The 24534-nt window shown below is 37.0% G+C and overlaps 1 protein-coding gene across 21 annotated transcripts in view; it reads right to left on the bottom strand.

The window, feature by feature from the left end:
- Positions 1 to 24534, bottom strand: part of GPC5 (glypican 5) — a 603769-nt gene that overhangs the window by 475374 nt on the left and 103861 nt on the right. For all 21 annotated transcript variants that reach the window (XR_005258720.1, XR_005258721.1, XR_005258709.1 and 18 more), the window contains 2 exons: positions 18941 to 19635; positions 1870 to 2003 (listed from right to left, as the gene is read on the bottom strand). Coding sequence is in view for 17 of the 21 variants with exons in the window: in XM_038151931.1 (XP_038007859.1) it covers positions 1870 to 2003; positions 18941 to 19635 (829 nt within the window). In the remaining 4 variants the exon portion in view is untranslated. The remainder of the gene's footprint in view (positions 1 to 1869; positions 2004 to 18940; positions 19636 to 24534) is intronic.

Below are 24534 nucleotides of genomic sequence, written 5' to 3'. Positions count from 1 at the left end.
GGGAATATAAAGTGAAATGTAAAGTGACTGTGCCTAAAAAGGAAGGAGGTGATCCAGGAGGTAGCAACTGCAGATGATAGCAGATAGGAAGTTGTTAAACTGGAATCTGCATCAGTGAATTTCAAACTTTCTTTGCCTTCCCCTTTTTGGTGCAGTTTGCATGCCATGAAGAAGTGTCTCTAGAATCTCAGACAGGTGAGAAGGGAAGGGAAGGGAAGGGAAAACAATGTTGCTTTGTGTTGCCCACTGCCTTTCATGCCCCTGAAGGTCTTTTAGGCGATCTCCCTGAGGTCAATACAGGGTTCTGCTTTGAAACATGGAACAGTCCTGGTTTAAGTGAGATTTTAGAATATGGTATTGTGTTTGCAGAGTGTTCAGCAATCAGAAATCATCAAGAACTTGCATGTAACTGAGAAACAAGCACCCATGTAATGGCTATTCCCTGATAAACATCTGTGCTGGCTAAAGCAAACTTCTGGTTTGCATATCTTTCTGTGACCACAATGTTTTTAAAACCCTCTATTTATATTTTGCATTGTTTTGGCTTTTTTTTTCACTATTTGGTAACTGAAGGTCCTTACACTGAGAAGAATGGTGTGCCTTTGAAGCTCAGAGGCACCTTTTCTTCTCCACACATCGGGAGTGAGCAATTATTCCCTGCAATTCTCTCACTTCTGTTTCCTTCAGGACTACAAAGTGAAATGAGAGGAAAAAGAGGACGAAGAAAACTTCTCTGTGTTTTAGCAAACACTATGACAGAAATTAAATTTCTGATTTTAACTTTGTACTTTATTTGCATAATGGAGCCTTTAATCTTAACTGCAACATTCCTAATGCCTTAGAGTGCTATTATGGTCATTAAAAAACCTGATTAACTTGTCTAAATATAGACTGGCCTTTGAGATTCCTTCAGCTGCCTAAAATATCTGCAGAAAGCTGGAAGCCACCACAGAATCACAGAATCTGCTGATTTGGAAGGGACTCACAAGGATCTTTGAGTCCAGTTCTTTGCCCTGCACAGGACCATCCTCAAGCGTCTCAACATGTGCCTGAGAACATGCATTCCAAAAAACGCTTCAACTCTGTCAGGCTTGAACTCTGTGATACAACTGATGGGACACCTGCGTCCTTCTCGGCAGGAGATCAGCTGTGGTACCCCAGGGTATCTCTGAGTGGCACTGGATGCTTACAGAAGTGTGGGCAGCTAAAACGACTCCTTTCCACAGGCTGTAATGGCAGCTCAAACACCTAACTCACACAGTTATACAAAGCTCACCCTACAAGGCTGAGCCAGGTTTAAATGAAATCTCCAAGCCTCTGCAGTCACCTCAATTTGCTACATACCAGCAAAAGAGCCAGAGGAAAAAAATCAGCAGGTCTTGCTTGAACAAGGCTTCAAGATTTAGTCCCAAATGCTTAGTTGTCTGGTTTTTTTACAGCAGAAAGGTATGTAAGAAAAGTCATTCATTTTTTCTGTCTAATCAGCTTGTACAAATAGTTTTCTGTAAAAAGCTACAGTCACTTTTTGTCAAATTTAATAATGCCTGCTGATATGTAAAGTTAAATGTAATTTTAAAAATTACACATAGAGCTACCACTCACATTCTATCAATGTTATCCACTTTCCTAAATACTTTAAATCACACCAAATGACTCTGGTCATACCTCCTTTACTTCTGAAAACAAAATCTAGTCATGAAATTAGCTTGTCCAAAATGTAACAGAGTAGACTGTGTTGCTGAAATGTTTCATTCTTTGGAGACTTTATTCTCTAGTAATGCATGCCATTGCATTGAGCATCATCTACTCTGTTGCAAAATTAATGGCTTACTTTGTTCTTTCTTTCTGGCTGTAAAACTAATGTCTTACTTTCTTCTGTTGGTGAGTGTTTGTTCACTGTCTCTGGAGAACATCTTCAACACTTGATTATGTTTGTTCTGATCAAAGGAGCAACCTGGAGACTGTTTAGGCTTCCTTACAGGAGGACCACATATCTTATTCACCTAAAAGGAAAAAAAGACACAAGAAGAAGGAAAGAACACATGTAAGCAACACTTGTTATGTATCTCTCAATTCAGTTTCACTACATTTTAACAAGAAAGAATGACTAAGCTACGAAAAGCATAATTAATTATCACACTGTGTTACACTGTACCCATAATGAATGCACCAAACATATAATTAGTCATTTTATAGTAGAAAAAAACAGTAAAAGCATTCCTTTTTAAGGGATACCAAGTGTGTAAGAAAGTCACCATGTATTTTATTGATTGTGGTGCTTTTTTTTCCCATAAGGAAGTGTATTTTTATGTAGACTGTATCAGAATCCTCAGAGAATATGATTGTGAACAGCAGCATATTTCCATTTTTTCTGTAATGTATCCCAATCATATTTTTATTATGCATTGAACTTTGTACCTTCTTTCAGGGCTGATGAATTATTATGGCATGTTAAGCCCAGTTACACAAAGATATAGTGAACAGTTAGCACGGTGGAAAGTTGCATTACAACATGAAAGATGTTAAAGTAATGACCCAGGATGTAAGTCTAATGATATTGGACCACAAATGTTGAAAATATCAAGGAATTTTATGTCCTGCTTTCTGATCTAGATGTCAACAGATAAAAATTCACATGAAGTCTCATTTTCTTCTTCGTAAAATGTGATACTAAGCATTTTGTATGACATAGGACATTCATAGCTCATTACTACTCAAAATCATTGAATAAAAAAAGTTAGGAATATACATATATTTATTAAATAAGAGAGAGTTTTGCTTATAATCACATCTGATAAGATGTATTAAGCAGACTGAACAGCATGCATTTGTGTAAGCTGGCAGTGGTAAAAAACTAATACTGTATGTGATTTATGAAAACTTGGTAGTCATTAGGTAGTCAACTTTTAGAGAGAAAAAGGGAGAGAGGAGATCAATGTGGCCTCTAAGGCAGATATCCAATCTTGAAGCAGAATCATATTCAAAATGCTACCATGTGAAGGAAGGAGTGCGTATGCTGAACAAGGATTATTGTTTCCTATTTTATATTCCCAAATGTAAGAACAGAGACAGCAAATAAATCTCATTTTCAAGTTATCATCATGCATTAAAGAGAGAAATGCAAGTCTTATGGACCATCTTTCCAACTAAGAACTCCTGTAGAGCAAGTTAAGAAATACATTTAAAATATAAAATAGAACAAACACATTTAATTTTAATGAGTTTGTTGGCATGCATGTTGTATGTGGTGATAATGAAAGATTCACTGAATGCACTTGCTTAGGTCAGTAAAAAGAGAAAGAATCAGCATTATTACCACGTAAAAACTAGTGTTCATCTTATGATTTGAAATTGAAGGTAAAGTTGAAAGTGAGTAGCCCTATAGGCTGTGGTTCACAAGTCACAATGCAGGCAGCCAAGTTATAATTTAGACCCCCTTTAAATGACATGTCTGAATTTACCTGCAAGAAAATTATCTCTGGCCATATGAGGGATTTTTAATGTCCTTTAAGGGATTACACTTTGAACATCACTTGAGGCATTCATCTCAATGTTTCTTCTTAGAGGCGGTGTCTCTCTGGACAGCATCTTACAATATTCCTTCTTGTCCTCAAATTCAGTTTCAAACCTCCTTCACTCTATTTCCCCCAGTACTTCTTCCTCAGAACACATTAAAGCATATTTCACCAGCTTAACTGGACTCCCCATGTCTCCCCTTTGTCTCTACACCTTTTCTATGCTTCATGCATCCTTATGCAAGTTTGCTCCTTCAGTGCCAGCCTCTGCAGCAGCTTATCACATCAGCCCCTCTTTGCTAATATAATGGAGATATACCAGAGACGCAAAATGCTTCCATTATTTTATTTGTCTCACTTTTATCATATTCTTTTATGCTCAGTGATGTGACACAGGGAGCATTATGCTTATAAATATAAAATAATCTATAATAATAATAATAATAATAATATATATAAGCTTCTATGACAAAACAACTGATTGTTTGGGTTGCCTCAGTTCCAGCTTCCCATACACTCTTCAGCTACTCTTTGTCTTACCAAAAAGAAAAATAAGGTTTAACAGAGAGTGAGAGTGAAGAGTCAGATCCAGATGTTTGGGAAGGAGTCATATGCAGATGTTTTGTCTCATGACAGGCCTGGGTCAGGTGTGCAGGGTGTCGTAGGTCTCAGGTACCTTACACATCTGACACCTTTGCTGTCCAGGCACTTGCAGAGCCTGCCTGCAGGATGAGAACCTGTGGGGAGAGGAGAAACAGGGTGGAGGTGACCTGCTGGCTAATGCAGCCCCTGAGCAGATGGGTAACAGTCCTTCAGGTCAAGGGGAAAAAAAAAAGAAAGACAAAAATAAATAAATTAGTTCCACCTATACTAAACTGAAAAAAACCTCATATACATTCACCTTCACTAGGAAAACAAGAGAATCCACAGCTATCCGTGTTCCTTGAATTTACAGCAAAGTCTCATTATATTTTGCTCTGACTAAAATGAACAAAAAAAAAAGAAAATCAAGAATTTTTACAGCCATAGTGCCTTGGAATATGGATGATACTTGTTTTACATGTGCTTTACATAGACAGTTGTTTCAAAGTACGGTCTTACAGCCTTTCTCTGTTCTCTTTGAGTCAATGTCTCAAGAAATGCATTTTCAACAGTAGGAAATTTGCATTCACTGATATATGTGAATACGAACCTTAGTTTCAAATACAAAATCTTTCTTAAAAAGTAATCTTGGGCAAACTTTATATATAAAAATAACATTAAAAACCAGTAATTATCTGAAATGTCTTTTTAAGAACTGATTTTTTTCCCCAATGTTAGAAAATTCTGAAAATCCCAATAAAAAGCATTCACACAGCACCACATACACCTCTGCCATTCTCACAAAGATATGCACGACAGTAATCATACTGCTGAGAACTCAGTTCTGTTAATGAGGGCAGCAGCACAAAATTTGCTCTTTAGCAGCCACTTACTTATTCAGACACAGTTTCTGAAGGATGAGCTACTCCAGCATTTACAATGGTGATGTCAGCGTCTCTGTAACCTTCCTCATATCTGTGATATTGAAACTTCTGGGACCACTGGCTTTGTATGGTGTTGGTTCCTTCTGTGTCTGGTGCACCATACTCATATTGCTCACCCAGCTGAACCCAGCCTGGGGTTTTTAATCTGTTCAGTAGTGTCTGTCACTTTTATGTCATTAACTTAATGGGCATGACAAATTTACTTTTGCCTCCCTCACTAGCCCAGTCTTCATTATCACCTCGTTTCTGCAGTAAACTTGTGCATATGAAAATACCACGTTCTCTCGCCTTGCCTTCAGGTGCCTGTTCTGTCTGTGAGCCAAATAATTTATAACTCAAACATTCCAGTAGTTCATTTCCCAGTACAGGGCTCATGACAGACTAAAAACCAGATAAATACAGTTCCCATAATAATTTCTGTTTTATATTTATTTTTTAATGCTTTCTTTATATCTACAGGAAGAAGTACATGTGATAAGCACAACACCACCTAGTTGTATTTCTTGTGTTTTCTGAAGGACTTCAACTATATCCATTGTTTCCTAATTTTTAGTCTTTAGATTGTAAAATTAACATTCCAATTGAGAAATCATTCACTGCTATTATTGCCAGTCTTGAGAGACTGGAATTATAACTTTGAGAGAAGAGCAATGCTCTCACTACCCTACTGAACTAATAAATGACCATTTTGCAGCAATATCTGATCAGAATCTATTCTTACTATCTTCCAGTGTCACTGAAATGGGATTTCCTCTGAATGTTTCCACAAACTGAGCATTTTTCTTGGCTTCCAAAACAAGAGAGTGTAAAAAATGATCCTCAAAGGGGATGAAAATAGAAAAGTGAAACTGAAAAATCATCAGAAAAATAATTCAGTGAGATACCTCTCACTGAATTTCAGGAAGACTTGAAGACTTCCACAAAATTTTAAAACAGGCAAGCCTGAACAACTTGCTAGGACTATTTCTCTCTTTTTTTCTTTTCCTTTTTTGAAATGTTCTTAAATACCACACAATATTTAAGGACAAAAGAAACCTCTGAAAATTATAAAACTCCTGATTTTCACAGTTCAGACAAACCTACTGTCATTATAGTCAGCATGCTGTTATTACGCACAATTTGTATGCCACAGTATGATGACTGAGTTAATTAAAAGCTCTTGTAATAACCATGCAGTTAAATTGCAATTAGTGCCACACATGAACTTTATGGCAGTTTGATTTTCCTTGGTGCAATTCCTTAGAATGCCTACTTATGATTACTTACAGTTTGGAAAACTGGAGCATTATAAACCTTTGTATTTAAACAGGACTGCACAATGATGGGAGCATCACAGCAATAATGGTCAGACACTGTTCTCTAAGCTCAGACACTCAATATGAGAAATGTGTCACATTCTTTGTTTCAGTTTCGGTTTGTGCCTTTTACTCTTTTTTCCCACAACACAAATGGTTCTTTCTGACCTCAGCTTTTCTACCAAAATTATTTTACATCAAATGACTGAAGCAAACAATGCACAGTCCTGTGATACACTTCAAACTAGATTTACCAAGTCTCAGCAGACTCAAGTTTTAAATGCCTGTATGGACTATGGCCACACTGGTGCCTTGAAGGTTTCTGAGACTGGATCAATCTAGTTACCACCTGACACATACTCCATTTACAGGAAATCCTATATATATATATATATATGTGTGTGTGTCTGTGTGTGTCTGTGTGTGTCTGTGTGTGTGTGTGTTTCAAAAACTTACAGCACTTGCTAAATGCACAAAAAAAACCCCAAAACCAAACCAAACCAAAACAAAACAAAAATATGAAAGAGTTAAAGCAACTCTTTAAATAAAGGGCAGTTTTCACACTCCTGATTCTGATACCCAGCCAGATCTGAGTAAAAGACCAAGAAGTTTTGTACCCAGAGAGGTGTCTTCTTCCCTGTTCCTCAATGCACAGCACAGTCTAAGTGACTAGCTATGCCATAATCTGATTTCATTTAATGCATGTTTTAGCTAGTGATTAGTCTGGTGGCTTTCAATTCTAGCTGTCAGATCACAAAGTTGCCATATTCCTTACAGTTAAATCCCCTCAAACATTTTGAAATCTAACAACTTTAAAATAAAACTAGAGTGAAATATCACGCTGGTTGGAAATCCATTTGTTACAAATAAAATTGTGGGTAATTTTCTTTTCCGTTCTAGAAATACAAAAGGAATACTTTCTTCTAGAAACAGATTCTTGATGAGTTGCCAGCATTTCCAGCACCAGATTACTAATCAAAAATACCAAAGATTTTGATCGAGGAAAATAATGCATTAAACTGTTTTACTTTCCCTGGTTTGTTTTATTTCAACTAAACCACAAGAGGGAGCATCAGTATTTCAGTATTCCCAATCACTTCAGCAGCCTTCTATTGGTTTGGGGGGGTTTAGGGTTGTTTGTTTTTTGGTTTTTTTTTTTTTTTTGAACAGTTGCTCATTTAATCCCAAACTTCTGTTTCGAAGAAAAATGCATTTTGATATATGAGAGGGTGCACATGGCATGGGAGATTTAAGTATTCCCTATCGAGACAAAACCCAAGGTTTTGAAAACAAGGAGAGCAAGCATGAGGTAATAAATATCTGCTTTTCCTTCAGAATAGGAAAAATGTTAATATGCAACCATTAATGTGAGGAGAGACTGGTGAAGTACCAGGTTTGCAACCCAGGAAAACCATGAAGAAATTCTGTATTATTTTCTTTGTTTTCTTTCCAATTTTTGTCTTCTTTATCTGTGACTACGTGACTCTAACAATATGTCTCAGACATGAGAAAATAAGCAAGTTCTGGAGTTACAGTGGCAAATTGCAAGATTAATACCTACGCTTAAGCATTTTACAGAATTTGCAGGAGAAGTCCATGACAAGTGAGGAGGAAAACACCGTGAACAAAAGCCTAGAGAATTAGACACTTAGAATAATGCCTGCTAAAATTACTAAACAATTTAGAATCCCCTGCAAGACAAATCTCAAATAGACTTGCCAGCTAATGATATTTTCCAAGAAATTTTATTCAAAATTGAAATTGAAATTTCAGGTGATACACAAAAATGTGCAGCTATAATTTTTCAAGAGAGATAGAGTTGGAAGTGGTTTCAAGCTCAAAAAGGACAAATCCAATTGAAAGAAAACTTGTGAAATAGAAGAGTTTGTCTCACACCCAAGCAGGTGGTATTGAGGAAAAATAAATGTAAACTGCAGATGTACAGAACACACACCCACCAGAAAGGCAGTGGTAGACCCCTCAGGGAAAAGAAATTAAAGGATTACATATTGGAAATAAAAGGAAAGTAATTTTATGTGATATATAAATTGAAGTACAACTTGGAGATACTGAACGAATAATTCCACTTGGTTTGGCACTATGCAGCACCACTGCCATGGGTAAATGCCCCATCCGTGGAAGTATTCAAGGCCAGGCTGGATTGGACCTTGAACATCTGGTCTGGTGGAAAGAGTCCCTGTCCATAGCAGTGGAGTGGAACTAGATGATCTTTAAAGTCCCTTGGAATGCAAACCATTCTGTGAGTCTGCAAAATCTTCAGTCAAGACCAAGGAAAGAGAGAAAAATGCAAAGAGTTTGCAAACCAGCTTTTTATAATCAGAATTTTTTCATATGGTTTTGTAAAAGACTGCTGTTCAAGCTGTTGGATTCTAGGAGTCACAGTCCCCAACTTTCACATGACGGAGACTCATATCCTCCTCCTACTACTACATTTATCAAAATCAGTAATCCTGTCCAAGTTCTTGAGAACTCTGTTCTCATATCTTATCAACGTTTAATTATCTCGGCTTTCCTTCATAATTTTGCATGTTGGGGATTGCAAAACGAAATCTAAGAGCCCATTAAATACGAGCTACTTAATATACTTTTAATTTGTGTCTTCTGGTCTTTAATCACTAAAATTGTAAATGGTTTTAATTCTGTTGCTCCATTCATGAGGGACTAACACTCAGCAAGTCTGGCAGTAAAAATAGCTTCTCCTCCTGAATGGAGCTGGAAGGGAAGGAAATGATTTTTTTTTTTTTTTTTTTTTTTTTACTTTAAATGACTTAATGTCAGGGGAAATCCAAATGTTCTCAGCCAAGTTACCCTGTAGCCAGAACACAGCACTGCCAGTTCAAACTCTTCAAAGGCAGTTCAACAAAAACTGCTTCTTATGAGAGGCTGCCAGCTCTCCCGATCCAAGTCTGCTTCAGTGGATGCCAAGGTGTTCCATTTATGTTCAGTGAAAACATTCTGTGGTTCTCCTCCGAAAAACAATTATATAAAACCGGCAGTAGCCCTTTCCAAAGATCAGCTGCTTGTGTGTAGTTTGACTGATTTATTTATGCTTTCTTGTGGTTCAAATATACTTTATTACTCCATATTTCTGTGTGCGCAGCAAATACAGCTTTGACACAGAGGGCTAAAATTGTGTTGTCTTGTAGGACACAGGCAGAACTGTTCTTTAAATCTAGGTCTAAAATTATAACGGGTCACCTGTGTATACCAAAAGAAATTCAGTAGAAGTGTGATTGTCAATGACAGCAGAACTGGGGGTCTATAACCTTTATCAGGCGCACAACTCACTTAAAACAAAAAATATATTTCAATTTACAATACATAAAGAATTAGCGAAAGCAAACCAAGCTGGCTAGACCAGCGTATCTGCACAATGTGTTTACACTTTATTGCAGGCTGCTATTTATGTTCCAAAATTGTGAAGAGCAGAGCAATTTTGTTAGCAAAATTCCATAACAAAAGTATGTAAGCTAATAAAATCATGTTCATTTAAATTACCAGTCATAATACATTATTTCATTTAGCACTAGACACTGTCAATAACTCTTCCTATAATTGGAGGAACACCTTTTCATGATAATAAGAATCAAAAAAGTCAGAAAAAAAAGGAGGGAAAAACCCACTATCTAGTTAGTATTTCAGAGAACCTATGTGTTTCTTCTCCATTCCAAACTGCAGCTTACAAGATCAATGTTTTTGCTTCCTGTATCTGTATATTAAGTGTTTCAGTGCATGCTCCCACTCTTCTTTGTACCTGGGAAAAACAGTTTTCCTTGAAGATCTTTTGCAACGTACAAGACAGTCACTTATTCATATATGTCCATATCATTTCAGAGACCAAACAGTCCAGAAAGCTCATTTGCTTCAAAATCCCTGGATTTGCCCCCAAAAAAGTTTCTCCTTTACAAAGAGTTTGTAGTGATTTAAAGGCCGACTGAGATGCCAGAAGTCTGCTCAGCTCAGTACCTCTCTCTTCATGAAGTTCCTCTGTTTCACAATGAAAAACAAAGATCTCAATCTTAAAAAAAAAAAAGCAGCAAAATTGAACAACTTAACACATTGCAATTAATTTCAAATTGTGAAGCAGGTTCATTTAAAACACATTAAATCCATGGAATGCATAATGCATGCCATGATTTACTCCTACATTATTCACTTGGCAGTCTAGATTGAACATATCTCTTGTAAACCTGCACTACTCAGCATTGCTTGCCAAAGCCATGCATGTGTGTTGATAACTGCAGTGGGTTTGACTTGGTTAAGAGCCAAAGGCCCACCCAGCTGCTCTCTCACTCCCCCTCCTCTAAAGAATAAGGGAAGAGAAATAAGAAAAAGCTTATGGGTCAAGATTAAGACAAGCAGATCACTCACCAATTAATGTCATGGCCAAAACAGCCTCAGTTTGGGGAAGACTAATTAATATATTGCAAATTAAAAAGATATTACAATGGTGGGAAATAAAGTTCAGACTAGAGACACCTTCTTCCTATCTCCTTGCTCCTTCACCTCAAGGTAAATCTCATTCCTTCATTTCCAGCTATTCTGTTACCCCTCAGTCCCCCAGGTACTGCAGGGGGCTCAGAGACTGGGATCGTTGCCAGTACAACTACAGCCCATACAAGTAATTCCACTGTGGGAGACACAGGGGAGGAATCTGGGCAATTCAGCAAATGAATTTTGAAAAAGCACTTTTCAGAAAAGTGTGAGACGTGAACTTGACACTGGATTTGAACGTCTTCTCACGGAAGGTGAGAAATATGTCCTCTGTCACTTCCATTAAAAAAAAGAAAATTGGAAAAAAAGAAGAGGCATAGAAAAGGATGTACCTTGAAAGTGGGACCAAAAGCAGAGATACCATATATTTAAATTCTGAGAAGCTAAGGGACATAACAACTGATTTAGTTTAGACAGTTGTGGTTTTGTGGTTTCATGGTTTCACATTCTGCTATTTTGTTTAAAAAGTTCTTGATGGAAACAAGTGCTTCCAGTGTTTGCCACACATCTCCAAGTGTATGATAAACCTTAAAATAAAAGACAACCAGGATATTATCAAGTGTATGTCCAGCAATGTGTAAATATTTTGTCTTTCCAATTTGCATTTGCGTAAAACACCTGGATATTTCAAAGGAGCAGATCATAACCCAAACACCCATTTTTCCACAATGTGCGCATAACTATGCATGTATTATTTCCTCTGCCAATATTCTGTGCATGATTTCAAGCCCTGTTTCTAAACATTAGAAAAAAGTAGAGCAACTGCACTGTAAAAGGATACCAGTTTTGAGGATAATCCAGCAACATTAGGCATACAATCGCCATTCCAACACACAAAATGCTCTGAGTTTTGATTGCCACAATTTTTATGTTAAATGTTGTAGCAGGTATCTTCTTGTTATTGGATAAACACTGATTTCAGTGAAATAAAAAACAGTATATGGACTTGTAGTAATATGTAGTGTGTGGTATAAATACCAGAAATAACAGTAATACTTCAGACCTCAGTAAATGCAAGCTGCTGAAATATATAGAAAGGATGGATCAAACAAAAGATGGGAAGAGCTGCCCACTTGCTAACTATGTTCAGGAAGGAATAAAGTCTACTATTCAATGAAAATAACTTTTCATTAGTTAGAAACAAGCCATAAACACTTTTTTTGGTGATTTTCACTTTGTTTTCAAAGTTCTCCTTTCTCTTTTCTGATGAATAAAACCCAGCTTAGCTTTAGAAGAAAACTTGATAGATGCAAGGAGCTTTTCAATGATGAAACAATGGGGAAGTGAAATACACCACTACAAGAATCTGAATTTGATGGAGGTTATGATTGCAATAGACTTACTTCATGTTACATTAAAAAAATTACAGATGTATAAAAAATACACCATACTGTATCATACAAACAGTACAGATTTTAACAGCTATGGCTGGATGCATATCTGAATGGAGAGAAAGGGAAGGTGATGGTCTCAATTCTGTGTTAGCTGAAGCAGGAATCTTCTTTTCGAACACAATTGTATTAGACTTTAAATCCAGTTACTGCTGAGCAGTTTCCACAAATCAGTTTCTACTGATCTTGTGAAGTAATTTAAATTCATCAATGTATCAAGAAATTTAAATTCAGCAAAGTTATAATGGCACAGTCATTTGCCAAAAGCATCAGGCAGAATTCCACAATTTTATTCCAAACTCAGCTTTGCTGAAAATGATAGGGGTTTGGGGTTCTTTTGGGTTTTTTTAGGGTTTTTTTTTTAAGTATGAAAGAAATTTATGACAAGTGGCTCACTTGGGGGTTGTCTTTTACAAATTGGTAATGGGAACATACACTCGCTGAAAGTTAAAGGAGTACAAGGCTAAGTCCATATAGGTTGACATTTGGTGACAGGAACAATATAATTAATTTTCTCATAATGTCAAATTTAGGTAGTATCTGTCCAAGCTCTAATCCAAAGCTCGTTTTTCCTCCATAGCTTATCACCAATACCTCCACTTCTCTTGAGAACCAAAGAACTACAGGTGAGTGGTAGCCTGGCTACCACTTCCTTTGAGAACCTCCAGGCTATCACTCCATTAGTCTCAAATTTTATCATCCCGTTGTGGGGAATTTTATTCACACTTAGAGACTGTATAAGGAGCAATTCATTCTTTTGCTTTGACCAAAGATCTGTGAATTAAACAGACAGGGCATACAGACTTGTGAAGATTCAGTTTTAGCAACATGCTTGCATGGCAATGTTCACCAGCCACAAGATGAAGCCAATGCCCACATCCTGCACTGTATCAACATCATGAACAGGATAAGTTCCTGCTCTGTCCATGATCCCTCATGCAGGTCCTATCCCACCACAGCTACTGAGTAAAAGATGGTTGGCTCCTCAGTAAGAATATTCCCCTGATGCACCCACCTTCTAAACCATTTCACAGAACCAGATTTATTTATATGGGATTTTTTGAGGTCGTATAATCTAACATCCCTATTCAATCAGGGTCAGATACAGCTGGTTGTCCAGGTTCATATCTAGTTGGGTTATGAATGTTCCCAAAGACTGAAACTCCAAAACCTCTCTGGACAACCCATTCCACACAATTTCATCAGTTATGATTTCTGCCCATTGCCTCTTGTCCAGTGAGCAAGGCTGAAAATAGCTTGGCTTTTTCCTCTTCAGTGGCTCATACCATGTATTTATACACGGTATACACCATATATTTATTATATTGATAAGATTCCCCCTGAGCCTCTTTGTCTCCATGCTCAACAGCCCCATATATGGAATGCCTATATATCTCTCAGCCTCTGCACACATGGAAGATGCTCCAGTCTCATATTCATCTTTGTTGGCTGGCCTCACTTCAGTCATTCCGTAACTTTCTCATACTGGGCAGCCCAGAACTGGACAGAGCAATTCAGATGTGGTCTAAGCAGGGCTGAGAAGGGGTGGATCACCTCCCTCAAACTTCTGGCAGCACTTTTCCTAATGAAACCCAGGAGACTGTTAGCCTTCTTTACTGTACAGATGCATTTCTCATGTTCAGCTTGGTATCCTCCAGGAGCCTCACGCCCTTTCTTCCAAAGCTGCTTCCCAGTCAGTCAGCCTCCAGCAGCTGTTGATATATGGGGTTATTCCTCCCCAGGTACAAGACTTTTCCCTTTGTTGAACTTCATCAGATTCCCCTCAGCTCAATTCTTAGCCTGTTCCTCTGAATGACAACCATTTGGTGTATCAGCTGCTCCTCCCAGTTTTGTTGTCTGCAAACTTGCTGAGGGTGAACTGTTCCATCACCCTGTCCATTAATGAAGGTATTAAAGAGTATCTGCCCCAGCATCAACCCCTGGGGGTCAGAGCACTAATGACTTGCCTCCAGCTGTACTTTGTGCTACTGATGGCAATCCTTTGGGCCCAGCCACCCATCCATTTTTCAGTCTTCCTCACAGTGCATTTTGACAGTTTATATTTAAGGATGTTGTAGGAGACAGTCTCAAAGGCTTGGTATAGTTGAGGTAGACATCAACCATTGCTCTACCCATATCCTATCAATCTGGCTGTCCTATTAAGGGTGTCAAGTAGGTTAACCATTACTCCCAATCAACTTTCTCTCCATTTTTTCGGAATATAGTTTCTAGGATTAGTTACTCCATCACCTTTCCAGGTATGGAGGTAAGGCTGACTGACCTGTATTTTCCTGTCTCATACTTTTTACTCTCTTTGATGATATCACTTTATTATAGCAATTCTGGCTGTTTAAAGCTAGTCAATTCCAGCAAAAATAACCAGGAAGAAAAATAAAGCTCTAAATAAAGTCTATTAAATTCTTCTTTCTGCTAGCACTCTATACCACAAGAAAGATCTTGCTTTCTTTCCAGTATTAGACAGCTGATTAAAAAATACCCAGACAAAAGTCTCTCTTAATAGAATACAATTATGCCTATCTTTAGAAGACACATAACTTACATATTCTTTCAGGATTAGACTGAGAAGACTGAGAACTTCCACGATTTTGATATTTTTGTTGTCTCCAAATATTTAGAAATCTCTTAGAACAGTGAAGACATAACACTTTTGAAAATCCCATTCTGAATTTTTGTAGGCTTATATTACATCTAAAATTACATACAAGAATTTTACCAAACCTATAGCACAGACTCCTCATTTTCAAAATAAGGAAATGCCAGAATTTGTGATCTTTTTTTGTGTTTCTGATTCCCACATTTTTATATGCATATGTATCTTTTAGTATCATGGTCACATACTTCATTTTCCTTCAGATCCCAAAATCATCAGTGCTCAGAATAGCCAATGAACAACTAATCAATATTCTTTTTCATCTCTTTTATTCAATATTAAACTCAGACACCACTGATCTTTTGGAAATCAAGAACAAAACTCGCATGCAAATTTTGCAGGGAAGATTTAACTATAAAGCCCTGTGAATTTTAGCTTTCTCTTTTCTCCTTTTCCTTTCCCCTTTTCATTTTTTGCCTGACTTCAGGCCCATTTCCTCTCCTCTCAGGTCCTCTGTTTGTTCCACTCCCCCTTGTGGGTTACCCAATGTGTGGCTGCACAAGTCTTCAAACAGCAAAACGAAACTTTAGCTTAGAGCACAGACACTCCCTCAACCAGCTTGATTTTCAGCTGCCAGGGAAGCAGGCACAGAGGCAAAGGGGTGGGAACAGAGAGCTGAGGATGGTGCCAGTGCCAGAGCAGGGCTTGTGACACCAGCTTGAACTGCTGTTAAATCACACTGTGACACTGGAGTGTGTCTTCCATGGCCTGGGAAGGCCATGAATCCATACATAAAGGGAGTGGGAAAATGCTCCTATGCTGGGGATGGTAGGCTCCATCCACACCAAAACTTTGTAAATCTTGCTGAAATGTCTCTTTGTCCTCCTGTCTTAACATTGACAGTGGTTTCAATAACAGAACAGGGTTGATATGAAAGAATTTATTATGACTTGTAAAAAAATTTCCATGGATTTTTTTTTGTTTGCTTGGTTTTTAGTTTGTTGCAGTATTTTGGTTTGGTTTGGAGTTTTCGACATGTATGTAAGGCTTAAATGTGCCATAAAGTTCTTGTGCATTCATCAGGATGTACAGTGCCTTCCATGGGGATTTCCTTGGCTTTACACAAGCTCAGAGACCAGCATGTGGCAACTTGGGCTGAGCACAAAAGGAGCACAGGATGAGTCTGCAAGGCGCTCTGTAACAATGGGCATTTTTAACTGTTATCCAGAGTGTAAGAGCTACATAACCTCTTCTTCAGATTATCCTAATAATGCAGCTGTTCTTGTTTTGCATGGTGCAGCTCTCTTAAACCTCTATTACACTATATCTGCACGAATATCCATACAGATGTTTGCTAAAAAATTTCTGTTCCAGCTAAAAAGCATAGGGTACACTATGCGCTGAGCAATATATGGACATATATAGACTTCAGGAACAGAAGTGGCATTAAATATATGACAATACGTAGGTGTGAAAATACAGAAATACGTGAATAGTTGTACAGCCCACACATCTCCACCAGATTCTGCAGAATAGCATCAAATAATGCCCAGGTATCGAGATGATGAACAGGTGCTGCACTTATTTGTCAGTCGGCAGAGCTGTAGGAGGCACAATTAAAGGCAATTTTGAAACAGTAACAAGAAAGGGAAAGACAAATTCCAGATGGACACTGAGCTGGCACTGCTCTGCTGACCCAAGCAGAAAATGGAACAAGCTGTAAATAACTAGAAAAAAAAGAGTTTTGTAAAAGGAAGCCATGCTACATAGATATTAGTGTTCTTTCCACACCACACAGAGCTTAGAGTATGAATATACATCAGATTTAAATACTCCTGCCAAGTGTTAGAAAAAAATCCTTTACATATGGTTATTTACATAAACATAGCCATGAATGAATAAAAAGACTGCACAACTACATGTATCATTAAGCAGGATACTCTATAGATTCTCATATTAACACTTGCATAATTTTATATGATACTTCCAAACATTCAATTTTTTTTCTCTGTTCACTGCTTTAATCTCACAAAAAGTAATGAAATTCTCTTTTAAAACTGCAGACTGCTGCGTGCCTAAGCAAGCCATTATTTGCTTGCTCATAATCATCTTTTCCCTGTCTGTTAGAGTCACTGATGCATTAATTGCTTATCAAAACCTGACACAGTTCATGAGTAACTCTGAAGATAAAATAAATACTAATGAGCCAATTTCAATGAAATTCCTTTCCTCTGCCTCTTAAAGCTGAAATACTATATTTATTACACGTCAGAGTTAAGTCTTGATACCTAATAAATGGGAAAATATGAAATATACTGACTAGGTCCTCATGGTTCAAGGGATCATTGCATTATAGTCTTATTTGACCAAATTAGTGATCAAAGAGAGAAAGGATTGGTCAATTATAACAGAAATTAGGTGAAAGAGATGTCTAGGTCTGGTGCAGTCGGAGTCAAAAATGAAGTATGTGGCTTTTGAAGCTGGGAAATGCTTATATATCAGATGATTTTAATGTAACCTTAGTAAATACATGATCTTCGAATAAACACATTGGCAACAAATATCATTAGAAATTCTTTACATAGAAATTTTAGAAATTCCTTGCATTGAATGAAGGATGGGGAGAAGGAAGGCATGGAGTTTTCAGGAATATCAAAATAAAGCACTTTATTTTAGATGAATACGGAATTTTAATTAAGCAAAAACACTAACTGGAGGGCTCTTGACCCATTTAATTTTTTACTAAAATTCAGTGAAATGTACTATTTTGGACTGTAAAACTTTCATTTTGAAAACATGAATGTGCTGAAAGATTTTTAAGTCTGGGCCAATGAAAATTCACTGTTGAAAATCCAAGTCGAAAACTTTTCAAATTAAATGACACAGGGTGAAGTAGGCAACACAAGTCCTTCCCTTGAACCTTTACTTGCTTGCTCTAGCTTGTTCCTGGAAATGGTAGGCAAAGAAGATCTCACAGAATACAAAGGAGCAACAGATTATTTCCCTAAAAGGCAGCTGTAGCTCTGAAATAACTTGGGAATTAGAGAGACATCAGTGAACCACTTTTGAGTAAAAATGTTAGTGAAAAACCCTTTTACAAAAAAATGACAGCTTTTCTCAAGGAAGTTGAGCAGCAGGATCTGGCTGGTATAAAGCAGATATAGTGGGAAATCTGTAGAAATGAACCCTGTTATTCACGGACTACAGCAGGATGAAGAACCCATTTTATCAGACCCTGTTCTTAGTCAGAAATGAAGAAACCTCTATTTCTGATATTAGGCCAAGCTGTTTATTGTTAGAGGCCATGTCAGCTGCTGAGCAGAAGACACTTCTTTAACTTCAGCTAATCACACTTTGAGGCCGTCCTAGAAGTGCCCCTGCACCTTGGCTGATGTCCCAGCACAGGGACACCCAGACATCCTCTTTAGGGTGTACTAGAAAACTAAAGGCATCTCCCCAAACCAAGCTATCCAATCCAGTATTTAATACAGAATATGCCACTGTCAGTGAAGTCTGCATGTAATAATACTACAGAGAAAAAAATGTGGATTAAATATAATACAGGAAAAATTTGGATTTTGGTAGTTACCCTCACAAATTAGCATATATATTAGCTTTTTCCCTACAGTGTAGTTAAATAGTGTCTACTTTCCATAACAGTTTCCTAAAATTCTTAACACATTCACAGCTAACAGAGCTCTCACACAACTTTTTTTTTTTCTCTTAAGTGTAAGAAAGGACTTATTTCATGTTACAAATGAACTGTGCTGCTTCCTCTGAAACATACCAATTTCCAAAATTATGGAAATAATATATGCAAAGTCATAGGTTCTTTAAGGCAGGCCACTGGTATCTAAAATAAGGATTGTTTACAATTATCATATGTGCACGTAAGATAACAATCAAACAATTTTCTTATGTTCATGAAAAGTATCTTTTGTGCTCCCAGAAACTGTTTAGTCAAATAAAGCTGAACTCAGATATAAATGTGTACCTCACCATAAAAATGGCCAAACAAATAACAGCTATCAGTGATACTTTCCTACCGTCATGTTTGCCCTGAGTGTGGATAAAACCAGCATCCTACCTGCTCAGATAACTCTGGCCCGTTGATCCGAGCCTGTACCAGAGCATCATGGACAAGAGAATGGAAGTTCAGCAGCACGTGCTCGATGCCGTGCGCTCCGCTCAGGGCTCCCGAGAGCTCCTCCAGGGACTGGATGTACTTCCGCCAGTGGAGATCAACTTCAGCTACGCCAGCCAGGCAGCCGCGGATGGTGTTGAGGCAGTAGCCCATGCAGGGCTTGCTCAGCGTCAGCCCCTGGCAGTGGGGGCAGTACTGCATCCTCAGCAAAGCTCTGCTGCAGTCCCTGGAGAAGTGCAGGTGATCTGTTGTATTGATCACTTCAACACCCAAATTCAGAGCCTGCAAGAAAGTCCGGCTGGGTAAGAGTGATCTTGCCATGTGGCCTACGGCCTTTTTGGGAATGTTGCCAAAGGGCCTGATGTCTCTTGCCGCTGCTCGGAGGCACTCTGCATATTCCAGGGAAATGTCAGTCGGACCAGGGTTAATCACATGGTTGTAGACTACTGGAAACAGCGTGTCAAAAAATCTATTCACAAATTCCTCTGTGCTGGCGTCTGCACCAAATAAGAAGAGTCCAACATCTGTGAAAAACTCCTGCACGTGCACAGCAGCCTCAGCAGCCATGTTTCTATATACATTGCAGAAAAGTGTGCTTGTGTAATTCTCAGCCAGTCTGATGAGCATTTCAAAGGTTTCTGCAATAAATCAATCAATCAATCATTATTTTTATGTTTTAAAAAATAAATTAGAGTAAGAACATAAAACACATTATGAAAACTTACATATATCCCAAAATAATTACTTCATTAGAATTTTTGAGGAGACAAACTTCTCACCAACTACAGCTACTGTCTATTCAATATAGGGAAGCACTTTGCACGTAATGTTACAACACAATTAATAATCCATATTTTCTTTGCAGGTTACATTAAACACAACCTAAAAAAGTATAATGGAAATAACTGTAAGCCATGTTATTAAGTTACAAAATACAGCAGAGTCCTATTGTATCTATTTATATAAACACATGAGCTCTCTCATCTCATGACTCATTCTGCAAGTTGCAAGAAACAGCTGAATGCTCTCAATGACTCCAAGTCAGTCCTCTTACCATCCCAAATGGATGGGCAACATTAAACAATATAAACAACTTTTCCATTCTAATAAAACTTAGTAACTCTTAAAGATCAATTTTTATTTTCCTCTTCCAGAGGAAGCTATGTTCCAAATACACATGAGAACATGATTTTACACAGTGCTGTTTGGTCTGGCAATTGGTATGGTCAAGAACCTGCTTTCCTCAGGAACTGATGGATAACCCCTTGCTGAGCCTCAAGAACTGGATAATGAATAAAGCCTGAAGGAACAAACTTGCATTTCACACTTTAAGTGGTAATCCATAAATACACTGAGTAGTGTTCCATAAACAGTTTAAGTATACTGGAAAAATATCCTCTTCTGACTTGACCTATGATTTGCAGGTAAGAAAAAAATCAGCTTTCAAAACAGAAAAAGAGTGTTTACATTGAGGAATTCCCTAGATCTGCCTGAGAAGGTTGCACTTTAGGAAAGGCAATGAAGCAATATATGCATCAAAAAGAAACTTGGCTTAGAGTTGAGAATAGAAACACAGAAAGACATATTACAAATATTAAACCATTTTACATATTGAATGGCTACAACTCAGTAACTTTTATTTCAAGTTTTACAAGTTTTCATGTATTTTTTTTCACATTCATTTTTAAACAAGACTGTAAAAATACAGTAAGGAAAAGCATGAAGTACAGTTTATATTGTCTAAACAGTGATGTTAAATACAGGTAGAATAAAATAGTGTGAAACCATGTCAAGCAATTTCTGAAGCTATCTGAAGTCTGCTCGTCAGTCACTGACTGAAAGACACAGTAGAAAAGCCAGAATAAATGTAAAAAAGACAAGACTGGATATCACATATTTAAAAAATGCCTACACAGAAGTGCCTTATATTATGATAAAAGTTTGTTCAGTTCAGCAAAAGGATTCTTGCTGACTGCGAGATTTTGAAATTGCATGCTTTGTGAAAAGATCACATATACTTTGTATTCAGTCTGTCTTTTCTCCAATAAAAAAGAGATACATGCTTCTAAATCACAATAATTCCTCTGCTATCCGTCTTAGTTTTGTATTTCATGCCACTCTTAAATTGAATTTGCTGTTCTCTTTTCTATTCTTCTAGCACTCACACAAGTAAGAAAAAAGTGTTGACAGCTCACAGTAATGAGTCAGAAAGTGCATTCCACTTGTGAGGTTTTTCGGGTTTTTTTTTATTGCTATGTCACATATATATGTGAACTTCTCCTTAAGTGAATTTCACTATAATCATTCATAGATGCCAAATATCATAATGTCAAAGAGATAATGTCAAAAATCAAAGAGATTAATTTGTTTCAAAAGTCATACTCCTAAAGTCAGTACCCTTCATGAAGCTATGTTCCCACCAATGGAGACCTATTCAACACAGAAAAGCCTCTTAGGTTTATGCTGTGAGTTAACATGCAAAAGTGCCAGCTGAGTACCTCTGCAGCTCCAACCTCCACCAGCCCCTCACACCTCATCCCTGAGCTATGAGAGACCCATTTCCTTCTGGAGCAGACAATAAGGCACAACAAATCAGACAGGGCAGATTAAATTGATCAAGATGCCCACTTTAAGGCACCTGAACCAAGGGTGAGAACTCCACCAGCTCCCATGGAGGCACAGGTACATGGGAAACTAAGTTACAGCCCTAAATTATTCAATACCTAACTATAATACATCTCATTTTCACTTGGGGAATAGGGAATGCAAAGAACAAGCAGGCCTACTACAGAAACTTTATTTAGTCATCTAAGAGTGTTTGATAGCATTTTTAATGGTAGATGCCATTTTTTATTTGCCTGTCCAAAAGGGCATGTGCGTTCTGCAGATCCTGTGTCATATCTGTAGGCTCTTTATAAACATTTTGCATTTAAAATGGTACTAGATGGCTGTGCTGAGACCACTGAACTAAATTCTAGGTATCTAGTTATCACAGACTTGACAAGCTTTCATATAAAAACCTGGAGCAGCCCAGAAGAGCAAAGACAAAAAAATTAATTAAAATTGATTCTTGGTTTAGATGGCTTAAAATAATAAAATGTGAAGAATATTAAAACTTCTTTATTATTACTTTTTCTAGATGGAAACCATAAAGTCTGTGATCTAAATGTCTGTTACAATCCATGGCTGCAGTATCCTATTACCAAGTGCAAAAATATTAGTTGAAAGAATAAATCATGCTGCATGTTGGCAATCAATAGATTTTACAATGTGGTCTAAATAATAACAAATCTTCAATATTGAACTATATTGCTGGTGCCTGAGCAATCCCCAGATGAATTAGTACATAATCAACTACATAATTTACTATTTCTGCCTTTCTAAATAGAATGTGATGACACTGGCCCCCTGTGTTTCCAGTTCTGCATCATGTTGTTTAATTGTAATTTTATGATTTCTTACAGAATTTGTTAATAGTTCTGTTTGTTTTGTTTTTTTTGTTTTTTTTTTCTACTGGCATATTCTCTACTTTCTAACCATGGCTATTTCAGAGATTTGTTTTGCTCACAGCAAATTTACTGACAGACAGCAAATCACACCAATGTTTACTTTTAATATTGAATAGCTCCTGTGAATATGTTACAATGACAATCTATGTCATTTACAGCACATTCTGAAACTTCAATGACAAGTTATACTGGTTCAATACTGCAAATTGTAGCAATGTGTTTATCTTTTAAATCTATGGGCTGAGACTAACATAATCAGCATTAATTACTCAGCAACATAAAAGAAGTGATGACTTTTCAATCAGCATAAATGTAATACACATAAAATTCATTTTAAGTATAATTAAGATGAGCTAAACAAGCTCTTTCTATTGTTATCAAATGAGTTTTTAATCTTCAGGGTCAGTGTCTCTTATCTCCGTAATTTATGAGATCTTCATATTAATCGCCATACAGTATCCTATAGACACTTTGTGCAGCTCTACTATCGATAATTTCTAGTGTTTTCTACAGATGACATGTCAATTTTGTTTTTCATTGTTGACAATTAAAATGGTTGTTTGTACACTCCTAAATCAAATTTCAGGGTTGTCGATATTTTAACCTTTTTTTTTTTTTTTTTTTAAGAACAGTAGTATTTCTCTTCCTGATTTTACTAAGAACAAAACACGAGGCTAGGAAATTTGTAGATGAGAACTTGCTTGTTTTATGTATAGCATTTTTTCAGCTGATACTTCATTTTTTTATAATAGTGTGTTTAACAAAGTCTAAAGAAACTATCAGGCCACTGCTTTAAAGGATTTGCTCTCTTCCTTTAGTCTTTCAGCTCCTTAGAGCCATCGGGAGCTCTAAATTATAAAGAAGTTCCAAAATATCAATTAGTCCCGTGGATAAAAGGGTTTAAAATAAAAATCAGAAGTATACACATGACTTGTTTACTAGAACAAAGGGAACAAGTCCAGTTTTTTATTCCTGGACATTAATAAAATTTAATGGAAATACTGCATAGAATGAAATAGAATTTGGATTAGATTTTAAACCAGCCCTACAATTCTCATCTGTAATAGTTCTGGCAAAGTGTCTTTATATTATAGGTATCTTAGAAAATTAATTTGAAATAATTAATTTCTATGGAACCATGCTGTTGTAAAACAATTACATTTTCTTAAGTTTACCCTTTCTTTCCACAAATGTTCTATAAATCTGCTAAATGAGACACTGCATGGCTCTAAATGCTGACCACTACCTTGAGAAACACATATAGTACTTAATGCAGACATAGTCTAATAAATTAAAAATCCAGTATTAGTAGTGGTGCAACAAGTTGTGAAGTCTTTTAATTTGACAACAATTCACCAGCCTAAATTACATATTATAAATTAATTCACATTAGGAGTAACATATAGAACTCAGTAAATTATAACCAGACAGGTTAAAATCCATCCTTGATTTATGACATTGTGTGTAGCAAGACTGCCTTTCACAGTCCAGAGGAGATCCAAAATTGATGAGCCTGGACTATCTGAAGGGTGTGCCCATAATACACAGGAATCAATAACCAAATCCAAGCAAACCTGAAAAACATAGCAATGTTATAACTTTATTATGATTTGAAAAAATTCTATGGAAAAGTATTGCCAGCTGCCATTGATGTTTGGTGATCTTGTAGGTTTTCCTTCTGTTTATGGGTAGCACAAATAAACCAGAAGCATCATACTCCCTCTTCTAAAGATTTATAGTACAATCAAACGTAGCTTGCATGCATTGTCCTTCTAGAGTCACAACGAATGTCTCAGGTACAAGATACAGCCAGGTAAGCAAAAGGCATTCAAAAGTTATGAAAAAAAAAGTGGAGAAGAAATTAATGCACACAACATTACATTCTTTCTTTTTTTTTTTTTTAAATACATCAGAGAACTATGGACGGGTGGGAAATTCAGTGTAGTTTTTCCTATTTAGCAAGTGACAGATGTAATGCAAAATCCCTGAATCATTTACCATGTCAGAAAAATGAGCTGGAAGAATGAC

Source organism: Motacilla alba, chromosome 1 (assembly GCF_015832195.1).
Source record: "Motacilla alba alba isolate MOTALB_02 chromosome 1, Motacilla_alba_V1.0_pri, whole genome shotgun sequence".
Classification (NCBI taxonomy): Eukaryota; Metazoa; Chordata; class Aves; order Passeriformes; family Motacillidae; genus Motacilla; species Motacilla alba.
Note: the sequence above shows the minus strand (reverse complement) of the source record. Positions and strands in the feature narration are given on the sequence as shown.